This window comes from Fusarium poae, chromosome 1, assembly GCF_019609905.1.
Source record: "Fusarium poae strain DAOMC 252244 chromosome 1, whole genome shotgun sequence".
Classification (NCBI taxonomy): domain Eukaryota; kingdom Fungi; phylum Ascomycota; class Sordariomycetes; order Hypocreales; family Nectriaceae; genus Fusarium; species Fusarium poae.
In genome coordinates this window covers 2,346,962-2,369,329 of record NC_058399.1, presented here as the reverse complement: position 1 = coordinate 2,369,329, position 22,368 = coordinate 2,346,962, and the positions used below count along the sequence as shown (strand labels likewise).

The window sequence follows — 22,368 nt, the reverse complement described above, 5'->3', positions numbered from 1 at the left end:
TAAAACGTGGGGTGTGTTCACGATGGTTTAGGTTGTAGTGGGTGGGTAAGGTATGTCAAGGGTCTAGGTTATGAAGATGACGTTGATATCAAAACTCCCCAATATAAACCCTCTTGTTTGATTTAAAGAAACACAACCATCGGTTTCTCAACGTCAATCTACGTCAAAGGCAGGTGCCTAGGTTATGCTTTGTTGCCCCTGAGGCAAATGCAAGTAGGCAGTTGCTGAGTGCTGAAAGCTGACGCAAAGGAACCTAGAATCTTCGATTCACGGAATGACTAATCAGAGTTGCTACAGGGTAACACCGATGCTCCGAATGTTTATCGCTTTCATGTTAATGAACAAGTCTTGTAATAGTGAGCTGACTCACTGATTTTAAAGGTTGTGATATATCGATGCTACATATTTACAGCTATTTTACCAATTCGAAGCATGCCGAAGAAATATGTTTTCTTTGAATGCCGTTACTCGGGTTTGTGAGCTATGGCTCTCAGTCTAACATAGGATATGGTTTCTCCTCCGCCAGGGTTGCGACACACTTCTTTCAGCACATTCGAACATTCCTGTGCCGCCTCTTCTCTATCTTTCTCATCGGCCACTGCATCGAGTAACTGGCTTCCCATTAGCCTAACCCAACCTTCAACGCCGCCCTTGTCAGCAGGTGTTGGTCGCCACTCGCGCTCTGCCCGCTCAACTTTGAAACCGGCCGCTTCAAGGGCACTCGTGATCCATGTTTCATCAGGGAAGAACCAGGGATCTGCTGCCAGAGCCTTGTCCAACCCTACTCGGCGAGCTACAGCACTTAGAATCGCCGCCCGCATTTCAGAAACGTTACCTAGGCCGCCCATCTCAAAAGCGAATGTGCCACCAGGGGCCAGCGCAGCATATATTCCATCAAAGAACTGGGCACGAGTCTCTTCCGGGCGTAGAATCCAGTGCATAGCTGCGTTAGAAAAGGCTTTGTTGAAAGATCCTTTCTGAAGTTCCGGCTTCGAAACGAGCTGTGTAGCATCCAAAACTACATAGAAAAGAAACGGGTAAGCTAGGAACAAAAGTAGAAGCGGTTTTGGAAAACTCACCCTCAAAGGTCGAATTGTTGTGATCTTTACACAAGTCCCGGGCAGCCCCAATCATGGATGATGAACTGTCGATACCATGCATTGACCCTGTCCCCTGTGAGAGGATCTTGGCAAACTCGGCATTCAAAATGCCATCTAGACAATCAGCCCAACTGCTCCGCAACCATGAGTTTTAGACCCAAGTACATACCACCACACCCGATATCAAGGAGGACGTCATCCTTCTGTAAGTCTAACCATGATACGACTTTTGTTGCAAGTTTGGGTACAAAAGAAGCCGAGTGTTGGTACGCCTAAAGTCCGTCTGTGTAAGTATCAAGCAATATATCTGAAGGGCAACGATGACAAACATTGGTAGACCATCTATCTTTCTGTTCAGCCATGATTGTGATTAATAATTCGATTAATGGAACCGACTTATTGAATTGGAATAGAATGTCGGACTTGTCGCATATTTATATCTGATATTGTGTCGCTGGAAATACCCGTGAGGAGAAGCTCCAAGCTGGGTTCGTCGCCGAGATCGGAGCTCATGGCAACGTCCTTCCATGGGCATGCACCAGTAACATGAATGAACATCGACGAGACAACCAATTGGGTTAACTGATTATATACAGAACCAACAGAAAAAGTTAGTTGGTTGCCCTTTATTTGATACTTCTCATGTCCGGTCATTCGCCGAGGTTATATATGTTATCGTTACCAAACCATCTGGGAAGTGCAGCTTATGTTCGATTGTACTTGGTCAAACAGATCGAAAGCAGAATAATGGACAATTGAGAGGCATATGTAAGTAAGGACCGTCGTGGCTTTCGATTAGTGATACCGAGAGTCTTTACGCCACTTATTATTCTTCTACATCAGGTTGTGGTTCTCGTGATAATGAGCTTTTCCAGTATCTACTTTTCTCCAGCCTGATATCATTAGGATATCTCAACCGCCTGAACTACTGGATTTCCAAGAACGCCAAGACGGTGAAAGTAGGGTACTCACTTGATAGAGAAGGCCTCGTTACGGAAACCAGCAGGAAAGGTATTCAGCTGGTAAGGATCTTTTGTAATATATATGCATACCTATCAACGAAAACAAAATCAGGCTGCGGTTTGGTAGATACCAGTGAATTGTTTTCTTTGAACTGTGTCTTGGCGAAGACGCCATAGAATGCAGAGCCTGATCCCAGCAGTGGTTGTCTGGTCCTCTGTCCTTACTCTTAAAAGCCGGAGTAACCTCAAGTGAATTTGGATTAATTTTCTTTCTCCAAGCTCTAAATTCCTTCGTCAACAAAATGGCTAAGAGTGCGTAGACTCACCCTGCTGGCCCTCCTGGGCTTGGTGATGCTGCCCCCCATGGTGACCCCATTGGCAACGATCGAAGAACGAGATGCCATTCATGGCAGACAGATCAGTAAAACATGTGGTTTCTTTAAGTTTTCTCCCGACATAGGTAGGGATATTTCGGGTTTCTCTTGGATCGGTTTCACATTAGAAAGCCACGATAAACTGATGTGTCCTGGCTTTTAGATTGGCGAACATGGCTGTGTGCTTCTCTTTCGTCAACGAATACGTACTGTAATACTATCAATGACTATTTCGGATGCTATTCTACCGTCTGGGCAGACTGCATCCCTTCGAGCGGTAGCTGCAATTCCCAGAACAAACGAGCTCTATGTTGGTTCGTAACTTATCCTCAAAGTACACCGCCTGCCACGAGCTGACTGCCACTCAGTACATACTCGGAATTCCCATACTGTCTTTCCCTTTTCAAGACTTTCGGTGACCGAGAGATTACAGCTTTTGACTGGGCGAATATGCCAGGGCAATTTGCTATATATGACTCAACCGACATCTCAGCTTCGCAGTTAAATGAAGAAACTTTGGCCACAGTCTCCACGACAGCCGCCCCAACTATCAAATCAAGCGACTCTTTAGAGGGAGATACAAGTGCCAAGTAGATTCCTACGACTACTGAATTAACTACTACTAGCCATACCTCATCCATCAATGGACGACCCAAAAACACCTGAGATATGATGAGAGGGTCGAATCAATGCATTTGAGCCCCTGCACTTTCTTGGTGAGATGATATATGAATTAGACTGAGAAGACTAGAGGGGAGAGACCAGAGGATTTGGAAATCTATGGCTAGTGTAAGATAGCTAGCTCTACATGACTTCAATCACCTTCATTGTTCTTTGAACAGGAATCGGACAATGGAATTCTGTATATAATGCCCATAGTTGCCAGGAGGAGTGAATGAGAACACAATGCTTGGAAATGTACCTCTTCATATATCATAATACATTGTTCCAATCTCTAGCTGAAATCCAAGATCTTCATAATGCATTGTTCTTTTTATTCATATCCCTTGAGAGTTCGGACGTGTCACCAATAACACACGTCTTGTTCACAATGATACTGTCACAGTTTTCCTATTTGCCTAAACTATATAAGCTGCTCATCTCTTCAGGCATTTTCTATTCTTCAAAGTCTTCAAGACATCGCAAACCATCTACACCTGCATCCCACAACACACTATCCGACAAAACTGTTCACTTGCACTTTTGAATAACTGCCCAACATGTGTCAGAAGGTCGAAACAGTATGTTGCCATTGTGGTGAGCTTCTCTTTGGCTATTTCATTGCTTGTAATGCTTGGCGCGTCGATGCAAAACAAGCAAACGACGAAAACGCACCCTTTCCTCTCGCATCTCAGTGCGAATATCCCAAGGAGAAGGAAATCCAGCCTTTGCTATCAGGATGTCCCAACAACGATTCCTGCCCCTCTTGGTTCGCAAATCTGTTCCGGGGTTATGGTGAAGCTGCTAACGAGACCCTAGAAGTCAGGATGTTTCGCGACCAAGTTGCTCAAGAGAAGTACAACGAGTGGAAGGAGAACTTTGCTCGTAAGTACTTCGTCAAGAAGCCAATTGTTCCTCGGCAGGTACCGGAAGGCTTCTGGTACTTGGCTGCAAAGGATTTTGTCTCGGAAATCGAATCTGTCGAGCCTGCCTCTACCGCTTCCTCTTATCTCTTGGACTCCGAACCTGCCGAACTTGCCTCTACCGTTTCCTCTTTTGATGGAGGTAGGACTGACCTCGAGGCCCTCGAGGCTATTATGCAGTCTGAAGATCAGCAGAATACCCTTGCGTAAGAGTGCCAAAGTCAACGACGAGAGCACAATCAGAGGTTCTGCTAACACTGAGAGTTCGGATCCAAAGACCCGTTCTACAGAGATGCCATAAGAGTATCAAGGGTCTGGCAACCCCTCAACTGCTCCTATCCCATGATGGATATGGGCTGTGACGGAGACTTTCTTAACTAAGACAGAAGCGCAGGATCGCTGATATCTTGGATATTATTGAAACAGGAAAGGTCATTGCTTAACGAACTGCCCCGGGGGAAGTTATAAAAGCACAGCTGCCGGTGCAGCGATAGAGATTATCGAGTGCTGAGGATAGGCAAGGAAGGATAGGGAAAGGCTGATAGTGACAAATTGATACCCCTGAGTTTCTTCTGATTCCTACAAAAGTTTATTCCGTGACCTAATAATGAATGACCTAGAAACTAATCAACTTGCGACGGTTATATAAACACGGATGATATGTGTGTACGTACGTCTGCTGTTCCTAGTGTTGTAGTATAAGGACTGTGTTCCAATGGTGGGCTGGCTCAAGTGTCGTAAAGTATCAATCCACATGAAGGAAGCGGGAATTATAAGAAATAGACTTCACAGTATCTTACCAATCGTCCATTGAAGCGCAACAGACTGATTGCCGTTAACCTTTCCCTACCCAGAAAGTATCAATAACGTCCTTTTCGACGACTCGACAAGAGCGTCATTTATTCAATGCAGTATCAGCTCCGTTAGACGATTTTCGGTAATAAAACGGTATTGATTACGACACGACTGTCTATCAAGCAGAACGCCTTTCCCAGTAACAGACCTAGTATACTCTACAACCCATTTAATCCGACTTTTTCGATCTCTTGCTCTTCTTCTTCTTCTTCTCTCCGAACTCCTCTTCGTAGACCTCGGCTGCCGTCTGCTGGCCAGCCTTTCTCTTCTGCTTGGACGATTTCACGCTGACGACAGGGTTTGACTTGCCCTCCTTGGTCGCGCTCTTGACCTGTTTTTCCGCATCTTCCCACGCGGGAGCATCACCCTCGATCTCATATCTATTTCGTTGTTAGCTTTTGTATGTCGTCGATCGGCGATGGGCAACTTACTGGTCAAGGGGCAAAGAGTCAATAAGCTCTCTTTGCTTCTTCTTGAGCTCCCTCAAGGCCTCGTCACCACCCTCCTCGAGTTCCTCGTCGAGAGTAGTAGCCAGGGGCACGAAACGCTCATCCACGATCTCGTCGTCATGAGCGCCATCAGCGTTCTCGCGTGACACGCCCAGACGCTCGGCCTTGGGAAGCTCTGCATCCACAGAAGTGGAGACAACCTCAGCGAAGTGTCCAGTCACCTTGCGCATAATCTTAATAAACATGGCGAGGAGCTGTTGTGTAGGGAGACCAATCTCCCCTGAAATGACCTCGATGTCCTTGCGCTGCAATCCGATGGCGAGCAGAATGGACTGCTGAACTCCTGTCAAGCTGACCTTTTCTTTGAGACGTCCTGTGAAGTAGAGATTGGCGATTGTTGGAACCAGATCGAGGATAACGTGGTAGTCGAGCATGTTATTAGAGTATGACTCAAGTCGCTTCAGATCGAAAGGAGTCATATAAATATCAAGATCGGACCTGGCAAGTGGTTGGATCTCGAACGAGTCCAACTTTGCACCGGTATTCGCAGACTCGTCGATGCTGAGAGCTGTTACGGGGGAAAATGAACGGAATTGATATGACAGCAGTGACAAAAATCGCTTTTGGAAATCTCGAGAGAAAGCACCAAGCCAGCTTCGGTCACCACTGTTCTCAAGAGGTCGCAGCATGACACAAGTGTGCTCGCCAGTGAGGTCGTTGGCTGTCTGTCGCAGGTACACAGGAGAGAAAGATGCCCTCTTCCAGAACTTGTGAAGAGGACTGGTCAAACCGTAGCTCACACCCACGTAATCCAGCGGCTCGGGCTTCTTCTCGGAGAGCTTGGAGAACAAGGGTGGCATCTTGTTGATATCTCGCACCTTGATATCGTCATCGAGAAGGTTAGCATTGGCCAGCTCGGCGTCCGTGGCTCGAGTCATCGTCTCTTCCATAACTTGATCCTCGTCCTCAGAAAGGCTGGCAAAGCGTCCCTCGTAGTAATCGACGAGCAGCTCCAGAGCCTTGGTTCCGTAGCCCATGGAAACATACTCGGGGTTTGTGGCGATTCGGACAACTCGGGCGCCAGAAAGAGAAGCAAAGTCCTCATCCTGGAACTGTTGGCTGACAAGCCAGGGAATAAGATCACCGTTTCGTCGCTGTCCACGACTCAGACTGTTGAGGACACTCTGCCTGCTGATCTTTCCTTCTAGCGAAACCTGGATAACACACAGGGGCTCTGGCAATCTTGCGCTATCCTCGGAAACTGGAGGAACAAGAACGAAGAGCTCGTGCGCAGGCGCATCACTCATAAGCTGCAGGTCATCAGGCGAGTTCTTATAATGGCTGGCAACATATAGCGCAACCATTTGTTGCAAGAACTTCTCAGACACAGGGTGGAAGGAGAAAAGTGTGTCGCGGTTAACATTGAGGAGCTGACATTGAGTGGGATCAGGGCATCCATTAACGTTAGACTTTGACTTGGGCAGGGTTGCATCAAGGCAAAGCACAGTGTTGAGCCACTTCTCAACAGCATCTCCCTGAGCATATCGGATAGGCTCAGACAGGGTGATCTCTCGTAGCTTACGTCCAGCCTGGAACTCCTCAGTCTTTGACGTCTTGCCAGTTGATCGGTCTGCAATCTCCATGCCCTCGCCCGCTGTGGAAGCAGTGCGTGATTGATCTCGCAGCTGCTTGATGAGCTTGAGAGAAAGAGAGCGACCTGTACCCTCGTAACCATTGATAGTGGATGCCATGAAGACAAGGTAAGGACCCATCAGCTTCCTCACAAGGGGCAGGGGAATTGCTGCCGCCTCATCGATCACTACCAACTCAGCCTGTCCAAGGACGTGAGCATCTTGAGGGCGAATGTACTGGATGGTCTGTCGGTGTTGTCGGTGGATGTTGACACGGACGATGGCCTTGTGGAAGTCGGGATTGGTGCTCTGAATAATTGAGTAATCGGCGTGGTCGGCGTAACCCAGCTCGTCAAAGCCCTTGAAGACGAACTCGAAAAGAGTCTTCAAGTTTTCGGGGGAAGGCGAGGTTATGAAGATGTTGCTGTATCCGTACGCAACAGCGGCTGCGACAGCCACACCCATGGCCGCAGACTTTCCGCGACCTCGTGCCGCGGTCAGAGTGACTGTGCTTCGTAGTGTCTTCTCGGCGATAGCGTCTGTGAATGTAATAAGAGCCTTGGCCTGGTCGACAGTCTTTGCGAGAGAAATGAGAGGCCCCACTGGCTGTCGGCCCTCGTTTTGCTCCTTCATAGCCTCGAGCTCGATTTGAGACTCGGTCTTGGCGTTGTCTAGGTCGGGAGGAGGTAGCTTCTTGACACCTTTACCACCTGAGATGGGAAGTACATTCATCTCGTCGTCGATGACCAAACAAGAGTTGCAGCTGCCCAAGGACAGGATGAATCGCTCGTTGAAACGAGCCACCACATCGTCGTGGGCCTCAGTCCTGTATCGCGAGTGCACGTCCATAGAAAGGCTGTAAAGCTGCTTCAGACTGTTCATGCCCTTCAACAGCAAGACGACCAATCCGCCACCCTCGACAGTCTCGATCGTTCGCGCAAGGATGTTGGGTGTGATGGCCTCGAAGTCCTGCAGAATACACATGCCAAACGTTTGACCAAGAATCTTGTCGGTCTCCTTGTAGTAGGTATATCGGATATTGTGTAGTGACACAAATAGCTCGAAGGGGTCCTCGGTGTTGGCCTCTCGGATTCCTCGCTTGATTTCCTTCTTGATCCTTTCCTCGCGCTTCTTTCGGTGACTTGGAACCTTTTGTTAGCCGACTCACATCGAGCGAAGGGACTTCAACAATTGCTCACCTGGTGAAGCCCAATAGCTTGTTCTTATAAGCCCATAAGACAGACTTGTTCTGCTTGATATCAAATTGTGACATGATGTAGTGCAGACGAACAATCACATCTTTTGACCTGTCTCCCACCACGACGAAGAAGCTTCTCTTCTTCTCTTGCAACCCATTTTGAATGAGCGCTGGAATGCGCGAGTCACTATGATACTGTTAGCATACTAAACAAAGCTCAAGATACCAAAAGGGAAACATACACCGCTTTGCGCTGCATTTTTTCAGAATTTTCTACAGCGGATTGCTATGAAAATACCTGGGCGCAAATGCGATCTCGTCTTCAAGTGGGACCTGGCTCAAAAATCCAAAATTTTGGCGGTAGATAAATTCTGCCGGGCGGTGAAACGTCGGTGAGACATGGTAGAAGTGGGGCGTTGACCAAGTTAGCTCCCGATCTCACCGAGAACTCTTGGAGTCAAGCCCGGTGGCGCTCGGTGTGGGTTCAACACTCACATATATCCTGGCTTTCATTTGATACAATAACCAAGTGGCTGCTTGATATTGTTCACGAGTCACGAGAATTAGTTTGACAATCATGTTTGCGACTCAACTCGTACGCATGATAGTTTTACCCTATATGATGAGTAGTTCAACAAAACTTGATGAAACAACAATCGTCCGTCATACATGCACCGTCATACATGCACGAGACAGAAAGCAAGGATCAATGAGTGAATTGTACAGCTAATCATACAGGATTCATATATCCGAGACAGATGTCACGGCAAGAAGTATCTCGACTTGTTCAGAATGATGATTGTTACGCGCGAGTCTATGTAAATATGAAAAGTCTCGGATCGCAATGCCAGTCCAAACTTGTAGAGAAATCATCACCATCATGCCCAGACACCACGAATGAAAACATGTCCTTTGAAAGTCCCATATGCGAGATAAGGGAAGAATCAAAAAGAGGACTCGGACGGTTAGGGGAATATGTACGCATGTCTAAGTTCGGTCCAACTTGCGGCGCAGGACTCGCGTCCTCTTCATCAACTTCTTGTACTTCTTCTTCTTCATCTTGAGCTTCCGTTGTCTCTTCACACTAATAGCGTGCATGTCGCGGCGGCCTTGTGCCTCGTCAAATTTGAGTTGGCGGAGGGCCAGACGCTCGAGAAAGCTGCGCGGTTGATCTTGCATGATTCGGGGGCTGTGAGCCATGATGCGGATCTGACCATCGGGGTCTGTAGACTCCTCAATGGTGAAGAGGGCTTTGTAAACACGGTGCTGGGGAACGTCCTCCACGGCTTCCGCTTCCGCGACAGCGTTCTCTGGCTCGCCAGCAGCCTGGGCTTGTGGCAGAGGAGGAGGCCGGAAGGGGAGAAATTCCCCAGACATGGTGTCAATCTGGAGGTACATGCTCGACTCGGTACCATCGGGGTTCTTGATATCAACCTTGTGCATAACCTCCTGGCCCTCTTGTCCACCAATGGTCATCTGGGCCATAGGACCTTCCAGCTGCTCGATAGTACTGGAGAGCGTCGATTCGGTGTCAGCCAGCTTGTTGTTTCTGCTTCGTGCGGCAAAGATGGAGGCAAAGTGCTCATCGGTCACGGCTCGGGGCATGGTCTGGGTAACAGAGATCGGTCTGTGTAGTGAGAAGAAACTTGATAGACCAAGAGCTGAGTCTGGTTAGTAACCATTCTAGATACGCAATTGGAGTCTTCTGGGGTCCTACCTTCTTGTGACATGTGATGCGTGCTGGGGACGCTGGGCAGCTTCTTCATAGAAGCCGCTCGATCGGAGGCATCCTTGTTGCTCTTGCGTTTCCGCTTCTCGCCGCCGGACTTAGGCGTTGAAGTAGCAGGAACCGACTGGTCAGCTGAAATGTCGTTGGGGCCATTATCGGATTTGGAGGGTTTCGAGGAGGAGTATCGTCGCTGTTGATTTTGAACAAAGACAGGAGTCGTTTTTATAGTGGCTGAGGCGAAGGAAGACACAACACCGGTCTGAGGGGTAGAGGAGATGGCGGAGGCGACGACACGGCGCACTGATGAAGGCAACATGATGAGTTACCAGGCGCGGGGGGACCGCAGAGTCTGGAGAGCGAGCAGAGGGGCGGTTTTAAACGTCAGGACGAGTTCCTGATGTTGTTCGGTTGTATCTCAAACCCGGATTTGGCCGCCTGGGAAAAGGCTGCGCTGCGATGGGCAGGGTTTCTTACGCTAACTATTTGTGGCCTAAGGCAGCGACAACGGCTTCCTGACTTGGTGACATAAAAGAACAGACTGCATGTGAACAGGATATTCATTCTTGATGTTTTTCCTTAATTAAGAAGAATATTTTTTTTCTGGTCGAAAAAAATAGAAACATGTTCCGTCACGCTATCTCTATTGATTGTCATAACAAAATTCAGGAAGTTCTGTATTTGAGTTATCGCTTCGTGAGATATTGATTAGTACTCAAGAGTTGGACTATTTCTGTCTCCCTCCCCCTACATCGCGCCCAGCATTCTAAACACGGACCTACCCCAACCACTGCACCTGATTTCCATCACGGGGCTTCTCCGCAGTTGTAACAGGGCGCTTAGAACCTGAAAGTGACTCAAAATGGCGGGAGACGCAAGCCTACGGCGGCTATCATGGGTCTTTGTCCCCGATCTCACTGATAACCGATCCATGGCAGCTCGGACATTGATTGCCGCTGTATCATGAGTCTTGGCAGCCCATCCCGTGCTCCAAGACGAATGAGATCCGTAAGATGACTATGAAGACAAGAAGTCATGTGCTTCTGATGGTTTAGTATACAGAACTATATCATCTAATGAAACATGGTAGAGCCCTTTTAATCCGCTTGATCTCATTTCTTCTGCGCCGTATATTCCCTGACCGTGTGAAAGCAGAGTATCAACCTGGTACTGTATAAACACATGCGTCTATTTCTATATGAAGATGGCCAGTAAGACGATTCTCTAAACCGGTCCTTATCTATTGGGAATTGACCCAACTCAAATACGAGTTCCAGCCAATAGCAATGACATTGGCAAAGAAAAGACGATATTGTAAGGGGATGAGCGAGAAGTTGATGACCTGGACAGCAGGCCAGAGCATCCAGTTAGCCTTTAGAGCGGGCCACCAGGACTTGTCGATGCGCTCCTTTGCGCTCTTGCCTTCCATGGTGGCCATGCTACCCAGGAAGACACCTATCATGACAGGCGCAAAGCCAAGCTGGTCGCAAGCAACACGGGCGAGAACCTCAGCCTTCTTGTTGTTTCTCACGGTGACCCTGCGGGCGAGAAAGGCGAACCAAGTTGTTGCAACGGGACCGAAAACAACTGTCAAGAGTCAATGCTTGTCTGTGGACAGAGCTTAGGGTCGAGGGAAGACTCACAGCCACCGTAGAGGGCCATTCGGCCTGTTCGAACCAAGTCATGTTTCTGAGCACCCTTTTTCTCGACAAGCTGTTGAGCTGTAACATCACCAGTAGCAAACAGAAACGCCGTGGTTACACTTTGAGTAAGCAATGGACGCGCAGCCAATCTGGCGTTGTACCTTGATATAGATCAGCATGGACGACACAATGATGCCTGTATTGAATGCGATCAACTTGATCAGACCTACCAACGAATAAAAGACGACATGGCGATGAGGTTGCTTCGGGAAGATCTACTTTGGGCGTAGTCAAAGTTTAATGGTCTTCTTGGGGAGATTGACAGATGCTTAGAATTTCGTTTTTTCGCAAGCCACAACGTTAGATGGACAACAGTACGCGCCTATCCTGTCCTGTGCGAGTGAGTCGAGTCGAGTTAACAAGGGCGCCTATGCAGTCGTAGAGAAAAGTCTCTTTGATTCAGAGGACTGATGAACAGGGGCGCGTTCTCTGAAAAAGGCCCTTTCACAAAGCGTACAGAGAAAGGCTCGATGCTTCAGATCTCAGGCAGGTAGAAGACGATTGAGGCTGTAGGTGCGAAGGGCATGACGTAGTAGAGGCGCTTTGATAGAAGTTGGCTGTCACTCAGACTCGCTCATCTCTTTCACATTTAGCCTCAAGCTGACCTGGGGCTCCAGACTTTTTGTGTCCCACTGCGGGAGCTGGCGATCTTCTAGGGGCACGTCCCGATAAGAGTGGGAGCACGGTTACATGCACACCGATAACGCCTATGTCTCAAGAATACATGCATTGACCTTCAACAACACCACTAGAGACGCGTTTTCTTCGTATATAATTCGTTGCCAGAACGAAACAAACTACAGAACTTCCAGTTGAAGTTACCCTCAGCAGGTAGCCCAGGGGTAGCCTTGCCATAATGGCTTGAAAAAAGAAAAAAAGAAAAAATACAATTGCGTTGTGACTTACTGAAGTTGCATATGACTTAGACATACCCGATTTCATGTCGGTCCAGAACTCGGCGCGGTGCCGTTTTGAAGGACAAGTCATGTCTCTTTACACTGCAGCTCACATACGAGGTTGTTTATGACTGCCTAGTATCAAACCAGCAAGGCAACACAGATCACATCAATAAACTAATCTATGGCAAACAAGTGATATCCGATGAGATGGTACTTTCAATATGCTGCTGCATCAATCAATCCATCGCTAGCCATACATTGCACGAAAAGATGGTGGTTCTACGAGACACCAAGAACAGACTATTGAGCATTATTCACAGAGACTTTCAGAGAATCAATATGCTTGAGATCATTCATATCGGCATCGGCGTGGACGTCAAAACAACATAGGCATCGTACACAGTCCAATGAGCCTTCCCACCTCCCAGCCCTATCTTTGATAAAACCCCTGATTTTACCGTCCATGAGTACCAACAACCCATCTGAAATATTGATAAGCAATAGAGAACGCCACAAAACTCCTATAGACCACCCTATGTATATACAGTCTCCTCAGGTATCGTGCATCTTGCCAGCATGAATTCTGCTCCAAGAGCTTAACGGAGAGCTGTGGAAAACTAAGATAAACCAATGCGAACCTAGAAAGAGAGAATAGAGGAAGGGCAATCAAGAGCTCTTAGTCTTCTTGCGACCCGACTTCTTGGGCTCTTCCTGGGGCTCGACGGCGGCGGCCTTGGTGGATCGCCTTCGCTTCTTGTCGGGGCTAGCAGGGGCAGGCTTCTCTTCAGCAGCGGCGGCGGGGGTAGCCACCTTACGCTTGCGACCACCAGCGGCCTTCTTAGGGGTCTTGGCAGGGGTTTCTGCCTCCTCGGGCTCCTCAGCAGCGGGAGCAGCGGCCACAGCCTGAAGTTGCTCGGCAATAGTGTCCTGGTCATTGGCAGGTGCTTCAGTTTGGGTAACGTCCTTGAGCTCAGGCATGGGGATCTGGAAATCCTCAGCGTACTTGAGCGCTTCCTCGTCAGTCATACCCTTGGCAACAGGGTTGCCGTTCTTGTAAGAGTGAACACGAGCGTTGTAGAGACGGAGGTTGTACTGGTAAGCATTGTTCCAACCCTGATACTCATGTTAGTAACTTTCATTTACGTCTCTTCTCGTCAAATTTCTGCTCACCTGCTTCTCATGAGGGCCCATATGAGCCCATCGTCGCTGACCTTCCTCCTGGACCGCACCCTTGGGTGCCTCAGCGCCCAGGTCGTTCGCGATGATAGAGCGAGCGTGTTGCATGTACAAAAAGTAAGGGGTCAAGGGACGCTTGGGCGCATTAGGATCAATGGTGCGCTTCTTGCGCTCCTTCTTCTCCTCGACGGGAGGAGCCAGCTCAGGGGGGTTGATAATCAGCTGCTGAGCGGCATGCTCAAAGTTGGCGAGAAGGTTGTCCTGGGAGCCCTCGGCAGTCGGCTCGCCAAGCAGGAGGTTGGTCTGGCGAACATAGTCGGCAGTGAAAGATCTCAAGAGCTCAAGAATGGTAGTCAAGCGACCAACGGCCTAGGGAGAAAAGGTTAGAATAACTGTTTCTAAAATGTGTCTTGAACGTGGCTTGTACTCGACAATAGGATGAAGTCGAGTACAAGTGAGTGGGGTTAGGGATGGATAACAAAGGCATGGTGGGGTAGAGCTCCTGTGCGCTTGTAAAGACATGGAATTGCGACCAGCTCTGACAGCGCGTCTCAGCTTTATCAAAGCCACATCACTCTTCTAGCGAAGTTGGGCTTATAATTCGCCTCGTTGCCATACTTCAAAAATGCTTTGTTACATGGCCTTGTATTGACAAGCATCACAAATCATGCGCAACTTGGCCAAAAGCAAATAACACAATGGCTCGATTGCGCCCGATAGTCGAGGGAATGGGCGCGTGGAGTTTATGAAAACCAGATAAAATACTGAGAACTTACCGAATCGCGCACGCGAAGGAAGCTGTCGTTATCGACAACGCGCTGCGGCATGACAGCCTGAGGTTGAGGAACAGCGACAGCTGCGGGCATGGGAACGGCCATTGTTTGCTGGGGGACAGCAGCGATAGGCTGAGGGTGTTGAGGGTATTGCTGGATGTGCTGGGGAGGAATAGGAACGGGAGCAGGTTGCTGCTTCTCGACAGCTGTCTTCTTGGGGCGGGCCATTATGACTTAGGTGAAGATTTCTAAGATTGTGTCGTGAGTGATGTCGTGGTTTTGCTGGTATGGACTTCGAATGAAGCTATACGCAGACGGTTGGATGGGACTGAAAGGCGGATAAAAACGCGCTCTAGTCTCTCTGTAGTGGACGCGATGCGCTGTTTTGGTACAGGTATTAAAGCGGCGGAATTCAGGCGGCTTTGGTGCGTTGAGGGGATTTGAAATGCAGTGATTTACTAGGTGAGAAGTGCTGAAGGGTGAGGGTGCTGAGAGTACTGAAGAACGGGGGAAAGTGAAAACGGGCGCGGGGTGGGCGGTGCGCTGAATATGTAGGGGCCAGGTGCCAGGCGCAATCAGTAAATGTTCGCTAAGGCGGGGGCTTCAGAAAAATATGGTAGCGCCTAAGCAGAAAAAAAAATTAAAATCAGCGCCCGCCTTCCTACGCGAGAAAAATTAAGGGTAAAAAAAGGGAAGAGCTGCAGAGGCGCGTGTTCCTGGTGGTCAACCGCCAATTGATTGGCTGTAACACACCCGCTCAAGTGGCCCTCCAAGTCGCCCGCCCAGAGCATAATAAAAAATTTCAGTAACTCGGGCGGGGGCCTTGAAAATGGGGCCTTAGGAGGAGTTGGACACCTATGGAAGTTCTCTCTCAGTCATTACAGAGTACAGCGGCACCCACTGCGATCATCTATCCCGCGACAGCCGGCCTGAACACTCCCATGGACGGATGGAATCCAGCCCGAGCTCGGGCAGCGGGCTCCAAGGTTCACAGTAACATCAGAGGCTCACGCAATAAATTGAATGTCCCGTAAATGCTCCAACAACGCCTCTACTACCTAAGCCCAGCTTCCATTTTTTGTGAACGGCAACACCTACCAGTGCACCTTCCTTAGCCCGATAGCTGCGCAAATAGCACAGTACAATGGAACCCCAAAAGTTGATGGCCAGTGGAGAGGAAAGAGCAACCCAGCGCAATGCTTGGCTCACATCAATCAATAGGTATATTAGGATAGACCTACCTAATCTTTTTGCGTCCATCATCACCTCTGACGCTCACGAAAACCAAAACACTGCACACCCAGACCACGACGACGTGCGAACAATAAGGCAAAATGAGCTTTCGAGCAAGCAGTGCTGACTGGTTAATCAGCCATTTGCAGAGGGGACAAGTCGTCCGCCCGCTCAGTCGTGCAGCCTTTTGGGTGCTACTGCTGCAAGTGCGGAATCCTCAATGTTAGATGTATCGCGACTGTACTTGTCTAATATTTTTTTCGTGATCTAGCACCAGTTTTGAGGAATACTCCTTTGCCTCATATGTTCTATACGCGTTCTTATCGGGACATTCCTAACGTTGGCAGCCCTGCATTGCAAATTCGTTGCCAGAAACGACTTACAGCGACTTCCAAGCCTCTCACAATTGCAATCACCAAAGCCACGATCTTTCAGTGATACCAGCAAAGGACTCTTTCAGCGGCTTCTCTAGTGCTTTGCATGACGCCTCACAGGGCATGCCGGAACGATGTGTCACTGTCACACCCTGGGTAGTGTGTTGCTCTCCACTCACCGCCTCGCAAAACCCAATCCGAGAGCGCCATCACCTGCTGAGCTTGCTGGAAACTGATCAGGCGGGGTCATTCCAGCACCTTCACCCTTGACATGTATATTTCAGCACGATCAGCCAGGGGGCACACGGAATGACGACCACTACTGGCGCTCAAGGTTCGCGGTTCTTTTCAGGCACTTGGCGTGTCCCCGACGTCCCGCTGTGTGACAGAAACTTTGCAACTCTCTTATGTACAGAAATAGACCCCCTAGTGAGTAGCAGAAGAAATGACCTCCTAAGTCTTAGGGTACAAAAATAAGTAGCCTAAGAAACATAGTCTAAAGAGCATAAAGTGTTCTATTAATTTCGTCTCTTATGCTCCCAGCGGCCAAATTTTCTGATGCCCTGAGGACCCCCATCGAGTGATACTGTCTACTTCAGTCAGTCACTTGATACAAAAGAGACTGCTATGTTCCGTTACGATCTCTGGCAATGTGCCTCATCTGCTACCCCTGCGCATTCTTCCATTTGATACTGGCCTTCAGCCATGGAGTGATCCCGAGTTCTGTGATATCGACTCGATTAGCACATCTTCAGCGCATGCAAGTAGCTCGATTTACAGAACGCTTTGAGAGCAGCATTTGCCCGTCTTTGCCATAATACAATTAAAGTCGAATTACAGTGCATTTATAGAGACCCCAGGCCGCCACTACAAGTCTGCATGAATCGCTGTTGCATCAGAACAAGCCCAACTTGTCTGTCAAAATCTATACCTTAGTACCGAAATTGACAACCAGTATTGCAATGGTATTCAGCGGCCAGCGCAACTAAAGCCACTGGCTGGCCTTTGATGATAGTGATGGCCGTTTACAGTGTCGTAAGCTGAGCTACACAACCCTTCTGTCTCAAATTCATTATCCAGAACAAACATACTCTCTCTATCCGCTCAATCTTGTTATGAGTGCACCTTGATGGGTTTCTGTCTGATCTTTGGTACCGCGTAGCTTCTTGAAAGGACCTCAACCCCGCCCTGCTAGATACTGCTGGATGCTATAAAGACACAAACGCGTCTTCAACTTCAACAACTTCTGTTCTCAACATACTTGGTCAAGATATCTTGTCTGGTCATCCATTTGTTCACCACGTCTCGCATGGCGTTGTACCGTATTGTTGTTATTTAGTCTGGCTACTACGTCTGCCTAGTTCGCTGCGTACCTACTAAGGTACCTATGTTGAAAAAAGACCAACTAGGGGCACAACGCGAAAATATACGCAGCTATACTTTGTACTGCCACAGCCTCCGTCGAAGCCTTCTTCTTGATACAGTTACTCCAGCTCTACCGCGACTGTGTAAAATCGATATCGCGGCCCTAATGGATATCTTGACTGCTAATCGGCTGCTAGGACATGGAAGTTCTCTCTTGCCGCATTGCTTTATCAAGGCATCTAGACGTGATGGAGGGGTAGCGCAACCCCTCAGTACAGCTCCAAGAAAAACACGCTGGACGGACGATGCTTCTTCTTGGCCACTGTCTGGAAACTGGTACTGAGACCCCAGTTGAAACTGTATGATCGTGTTCGGGAAACTCAGATGCGTCTTCTGATAGAGCTTTACCGGATCTGAATCTTGCTTCTCGCCTTGCGATAGCTAATGTTTGATCAGTGATCAACTTGGTTATTCCTGCAACCACGCGTTTCTTGTTAAGCTTCATTCGACGGCAACCAATGGGCCCATCGACTCGTGTTACAGACCCTTGCTATTGCCATTATGGAGGGGTGAGGTACTTGCGTTTACAGCATGATCGCACCCAATAATCGCGTACTGGACCCCTGTCACAGCTTGCATAGCTCGCTCAAGCTTCCTCTGCCCCTCGATCATTCTCTAACAAGTTGCGGGCCCTGGGCGGATGCGCATGATTTCATAATTTCATGCTTGGCACGATGCGAAGCAAACCAGGCGGATCACGTCTTGACTGCCGGTTGATCGACCGGGAAAACTGGATTTTATTAACAAGTTGAAAGCTGCTATCTTGAGATCGAGTCAGCTTAGGAGGCAGCCGGGGCCCCCTTCTGCCCTGTTAGCGCTGCAAGAGGTGAGGGTGGCTTGCCTTGTCTTGTTTAAGGTAGCAATTGGTATCCTGAAAATGGCCTGGACAAATAAAGTGAGCTCAAGTGTCTCGGCCTGGTTTACTCTGGTCGGGCCATCTGTTTGTCACTGGAGAGCGTGAGTACAGCAGTCGGCAGCTGAAGCTGCGTCACTAGCTGAATGGACATCGACGGTTGCCCCTCAGTTAGGTCCCCTCCTCCACCTTCATCATCCTCCACCGACTCCCTGTTTTTCCCTTCTCTTCTTACTTCAGATCGATTTTCCCTGAAGTTCTTCCTTTTCCTTTCTTCAAACTACCTGATAAAACTACGTATCCCTCTGCTAGCTCAGAAGGGCTTGTTTCTTTACTGTCTTTGTAACACAACACCAGCCGGGTGACTCCCAGCACTGAAGACGAACCACTACAATGTTCACTTTCAGATCTCACAGCCTCCTGGTGGGGCTTGTTATCCTCGTTGCTCTGGCCTCGCCGGCCGTTGCCTTCGGAGCTGGTAACATTGCCTCAATCTCCAAGGTTGAGGGTCAGAACTGTGAGTAGTTTCCTCATACACAGGACAAAAGAAGTTAACCGCTGACTTTACTCCAAGGGCGCCACGGCGATATCACGGATGCACTCCTGATCTTGTCCCAGGCCCAGGCTCTCAATGGCAAGAAGTTCAACAAGATCAACGTTTCTCGTGTCTACTTTGGAAACTGGCTTCGAGATTATTCCCAGGCCATCGATGTCGGTACCGTCAAGTCTGTTTCTGCCGAGGCTATTCGCCTCTTGCTCTGCGTTCTCGGCTTCATGACCTTCGGTTATGGTTCTGGCGAGTTCGAGGTCACTGCCGAACGACTGGGCTGCTACCGTCCCGAGGACCACATCGACAACCCCAAGGACTACGCCGAGAACGTTGATGCTCGTCAGTATGATGAACGCCTGCGAGGACCAATCGATGAAGAACGAGAGCTATCTATCGACCCTGAGACAGGCATGAAAAACTATATTGCAAACGAGCGTGCACGCATCATGACGTCTGCCAAACACATCAAGAAGCTCTTTAGCGGTACCATTGAGCTTGCTCGTCGATACAAGGACTCCCGCCGAAAGGCAGACAAGTACGAGGCTCTTCGCCTTATGGGCACTGGATTGCACTGTCTGGAGGGTAAGTACAAGTCGCTTCTACAGATCTCAACAAGCATCAAAGCCATGCATCAGAAGCTGACATAATCACCAAATAGATTTCTTTGCCCACAGCAACTACTGTGAGCTGGCTCTTATTGAGCTGGGTGAACGTGATGTCTTCCCTCATGTTGGACGTGACACCCAGATTGAGATCGAGGGTGCTAGGGAACCCGTCTATCCTGTTGTCACAGGTACTTTCGGTGGTGTCGATTTCCTGCACTCAGTTACTGGCGAAGGTTGGTAATACTTACTATTCAACAAGAAAGCATGTGCTAATCATTTCAGTCTCCGACAAGCTCACGCAGAACGAAATCGAGGAGCTCGAGGGCACTCTTCAACAAGGTGCCAAATCCGACACTAGCATGCTTCGCGATCTGCTGGATAAGATCCCTGATGGCATCTTCGGTGATAAGCACCAAAGTGACCGAGTTGACGAACTCCAGAACAGTGCCGCTGCTGCTCAGATGGAAAACATCACTGTATCTCCCCGTGATCCTGAGGAGTTCACTCAATACATTCAGAATGTCTTTAAGCAAGTCATGCCTGCCATTGAGTTCCACGACGACATCATGAAGGGCATTTCTACCGCCATGGAGAGAATTCCCGTATTGCCCAAGATCATTGAGCAGCTGGAGGAGCAGCTCTCCGTCTTCATCTTCTCCATCATTGCTCCTTTCATTGTTCCCCTTATCCAACAGATTCGCAATGAGCTCAAGACTGGTTCCGATGAGATCATCGCAAGCAGTGAGCGTGAGCAACACATTGTCTTCAATGATGATCGATCTACTGACCCTACCCACTCCATGCTTTCCAAGGATCATTTTTCGAACGTAAGTCAAACTTATGACATGCAGCTTATTTGTGATTGACTAACCCAACCATAGATTCTCAACGAAATCGCTGGCCGAAATGCTGCTTCCATGGTTCAATGGGTCGTTCCCCAGCTGATGGATGCCATCGATGATGAGGGTACCGACGTGGATAGGCTCCTCGACGACATCGTCGACGGTGTTCTGCACCATCCCGCCCAGCGCGACCTTGGAAGCCGCAAGGTTCAAGAAGGTCGCCACCGCTTCTTCAAGGGTGTTGAGGAGTGGTGGGAACAAATGGGCGATGGCCAGCGTGAGGAATACCGCGGCAAGCTGACCCGAGACGGTGTCCAAAACGGAGAGAACCACAAGGAAGGTGTCGTTGACACTGGTCACGGTCACGGCTGTGCTGGCAAGCTTAAGATGCGCAAGCTGTACGGTGGTGGTCCCGAAACTCTTGAGGATAAGATTGCTGGCGCTGCGGCTGATGCCATCTTCAAGGGTGCTACTGGCGCCCTCTCCGGAATGGTTGAGCAAAACACCGGCTACAAGATGCCCTCATCTTCCCGTAAGGAGGAGAAGGAGGAGGGCGGTCTTAGTGGCTTCCTCAACCAAGCAAGCTCAATTCTTGGCGGCGCTTTCGGCGATAAGGATACTGAGAGACAGTCCAGCAGCCGCCGCGAAGACGATGGCTCTTACACTAGGACTGAAGTAGAGTATGGTCGTCATGGTGATCGCTACGGTCAGGCCGAGTACTCTCAGACCCAGCATCCTGATGGCAGCGAGCGTCAAGAGTACCGTCGATATGAGCAGCAAGACTCTTCAGATGGCCGTCACACCGGTGGCTATGGCTATGAGGAGCGAACCGAGACTCATCAGTCTTACTCTGGAGGTTACGAGCGGCGAACTGAGCGAACTGAGTACTATGGCTCAAACGAGGAGAGCCATGGTCGTCGTGATGATGGCAACAGCGGCTATGGTGGACGCCGTCACGACGAAGGTGGTTATGGCGGTAGCAGTAGCTATGGCCGCCAGGAGGAGAGCAACTACGGTGGAAGCAGCGGCTACGGTCGCCAGGAGGAGAGTAGCTATGGCCGTCAAAACGAGAGCAGCTACGGTCGCCAAGAACAAAGTAGCTATGGCGGTGGCTACGGCGGTAGTGGTGGTGGTTATGAGCGCCGTGAGGAGAGTGGTTATGGCGGCAACAGCAGCTACGAGCGTCGTGGGGAGGGTGGTGATAGCTACGGACGCCGAGACGACAACGGCTACGGTGGAGGCTCTGCTGATGAGTATGTTCGCCAAAGCCAGGGAAGCTATGGCCGAGAGCGCCGTGGCAGTCGTGGAAGCAACGAGTATGGCGATGATGGCTACGGTGGTGACCGACGCTGGTAACTGCGCAGCTTTGGCTTATAAGAAGAAGAAAAAAGCCTCAGTCAGAATGCCTTGAAACACTAGGTAAAACAACGTATTGATTCTTAATTGAAGGAAAAGCAATGAGTAACGATCATCTTGAGTTTACCAAAGATGATGGTGAACATTAAGGTCTTGCATCTCAAAGATATCACAATCGTATGTCCAACCTGTTTTGCAGTCTAGATCAAGCCAGTAGTATGGACTAGTCTAGTATTTGGTCAATGAGTACTTGGTTGCGTGCAAGCAAACAGGCTCTTCACCCTCCCAATGTCAGTATTCTGACTCAGTGATAAGTCGTTCTCTGATCGTATAACGATATAAACGGGGAACCCGTGTTAGTTGTACTATGTACGTGTAGTTTATCCTAGGACTGTCGTCATAGCAATCATTGTTCTGTTTCATAGCGATGATGTTGATCTTCAACCCTAACCTGTCACTGAGGTGGAACATGACACGAATTCCTTTACAGCGTTCAGAATCCAACTCGAGATAAATGCTTGTTGGTCATGAATCTGAATCCTGACTACCCACATTGTTTGCTACAGGAAGCAAAGCATTGGCTATCCCCTCCCCTCCACCTCAGACCGGAATAGGTAGTGAGGGTGAGGCATCATGTCAGGCTCTCGCTTGTTCCTCAACAACACGACTCGCTGATACACCACGTGCAATGATTTGGCTCA

At 49.1% G+C, this 22,368-nt stretch overlaps 8 protein-coding genes across 8 annotated transcripts; 3 read left to right on the top strand and 5 right to left on the bottom strand.

Annotated features, from left to right (window-relative positions):
• Nucleotides 1–464: 464 nt before the first annotated feature.
• Nucleotides 465–1,462, bottom strand: FPOAC1_000771 (uncharacterized protein; the record flags this gene model as incomplete). Its single annotated transcript, XM_044845382.1, has 4 exons — nucleotides 465–1,018; nucleotides 1,080–1,214; nucleotides 1,270–1,372; nucleotides 1,430–1,462. The coding sequence occupies 4 exons, from the start codon at nucleotides 1,460–1,462 to the stop codon at nucleotides 465–467; spliced, it is 825 nt and encodes a 274-aa protein (XP_044711298.1).
• A 1,197-nt stretch (nucleotides 1,463–2,659) lies between these two features.
• FPOAC1_000770 (uncharacterized protein) lies at nucleotides 2,660–3,030 on the top strand (the record flags this gene model as incomplete). The annotated part of the gene is made up of 2 exons (XM_044845381.1): nucleotides 2,660–2,754; nucleotides 2,805–3,030. The coding sequence occupies 2 exons, from the start codon at nucleotides 2,660–2,662 to the stop codon at nucleotides 3,028–3,030; spliced, it is 321 nt and encodes a 106-aa protein (XP_044711297.1).
• A 626-nt stretch (nucleotides 3,031–3,656) lies between these two features.
• FPOAC1_000769 (uncharacterized protein) lies at nucleotides 3,657–4,229 on the top strand (the record flags this gene model as incomplete). The annotated part of the gene is made up of 1 exon (XM_044845380.1): nucleotides 3,657–4,229. One exon carries the CDS (start codon nucleotides 3,657–3,659, stop codon nucleotides 4,227–4,229), a length of 573 nt encoding a protein of 190 aa, XP_044711296.1.
• Nucleotides 4,230–5,043: 814 nt separating this feature from the next.
• KRE33 (killer toxin resistant protein) lies at nucleotides 5,044–8,411 on the bottom strand (the record flags this gene model as incomplete). The annotated part of the gene is made up of 4 exons (XM_044845379.1): nucleotides 5,044–5,254; nucleotides 5,306–8,095; nucleotides 8,154–8,339; nucleotides 8,395–8,411. The coding sequence occupies 4 exons, from the start codon at nucleotides 8,409–8,411 to the stop codon at nucleotides 5,044–5,046; spliced, it is 3,204 nt and encodes a 1,067-aa protein (XP_044711295.1).
• Nucleotides 8,412–9,139: 728 nt separating this feature from the next.
• Nucleotides 9,140–10,197, bottom strand: FPOAC1_000767 (uncharacterized protein; the record flags this gene model as incomplete). The annotated part of the gene is made up of 2 exons (XM_044845378.1): nucleotides 9,140–9,813; nucleotides 9,870–10,197. 2 exons carry the CDS (start codon nucleotides 10,195–10,197, stop codon nucleotides 9,140–9,142), a joined length of 1,002 nt encoding a protein of 333 aa, XP_044711294.1.
• A 921-nt stretch (nucleotides 10,198–11,118) lies between these two features.
• SYM1 (Protein required for ethanol metabolism) lies at nucleotides 11,119–11,771 on the bottom strand (the record flags this gene model as incomplete). The annotated part of the gene is made up of 3 exons (XM_044845377.1): nucleotides 11,119–11,465; nucleotides 11,522–11,682; nucleotides 11,752–11,771. 3 exons carry the CDS (start codon nucleotides 11,769–11,771, stop codon nucleotides 11,119–11,121), a joined length of 528 nt encoding a protein of 175 aa, XP_044711293.1.
• A 1,375-nt stretch (nucleotides 11,772–13,146) lies between these two features.
• Nucleotides 13,147–14,657, bottom strand: FPOAC1_000765 (uncharacterized protein; the record flags this gene model as incomplete). Its single annotated transcript, XM_044845376.1, has 3 exons — nucleotides 13,147–13,593; nucleotides 13,651–14,025; nucleotides 14,433–14,657. 3 exons carry the CDS (start codon nucleotides 14,655–14,657, stop codon nucleotides 13,147–13,149), a joined length of 1,047 nt encoding a protein of 348 aa, XP_044711292.1.
• Nucleotides 14,658–18,707: 4,050 nt separating this feature from the next.
• FPOAC1_000764 (uncharacterized protein) lies at nucleotides 18,708–21,667 on the top strand (the record flags this gene model as incomplete). Its single annotated transcript, XM_044845375.1, has 5 exons — nucleotides 18,708–18,831; nucleotides 18,889–19,446; nucleotides 19,523–19,702; nucleotides 19,752–20,296; nucleotides 20,351–21,667. 5 exons carry the CDS (start codon nucleotides 18,708–18,710, stop codon nucleotides 21,665–21,667), a joined length of 2,724 nt encoding a protein of 907 aa, XP_044711291.1.
• Nucleotides 21,668–22,368: the final 701 nt, after the last annotated feature.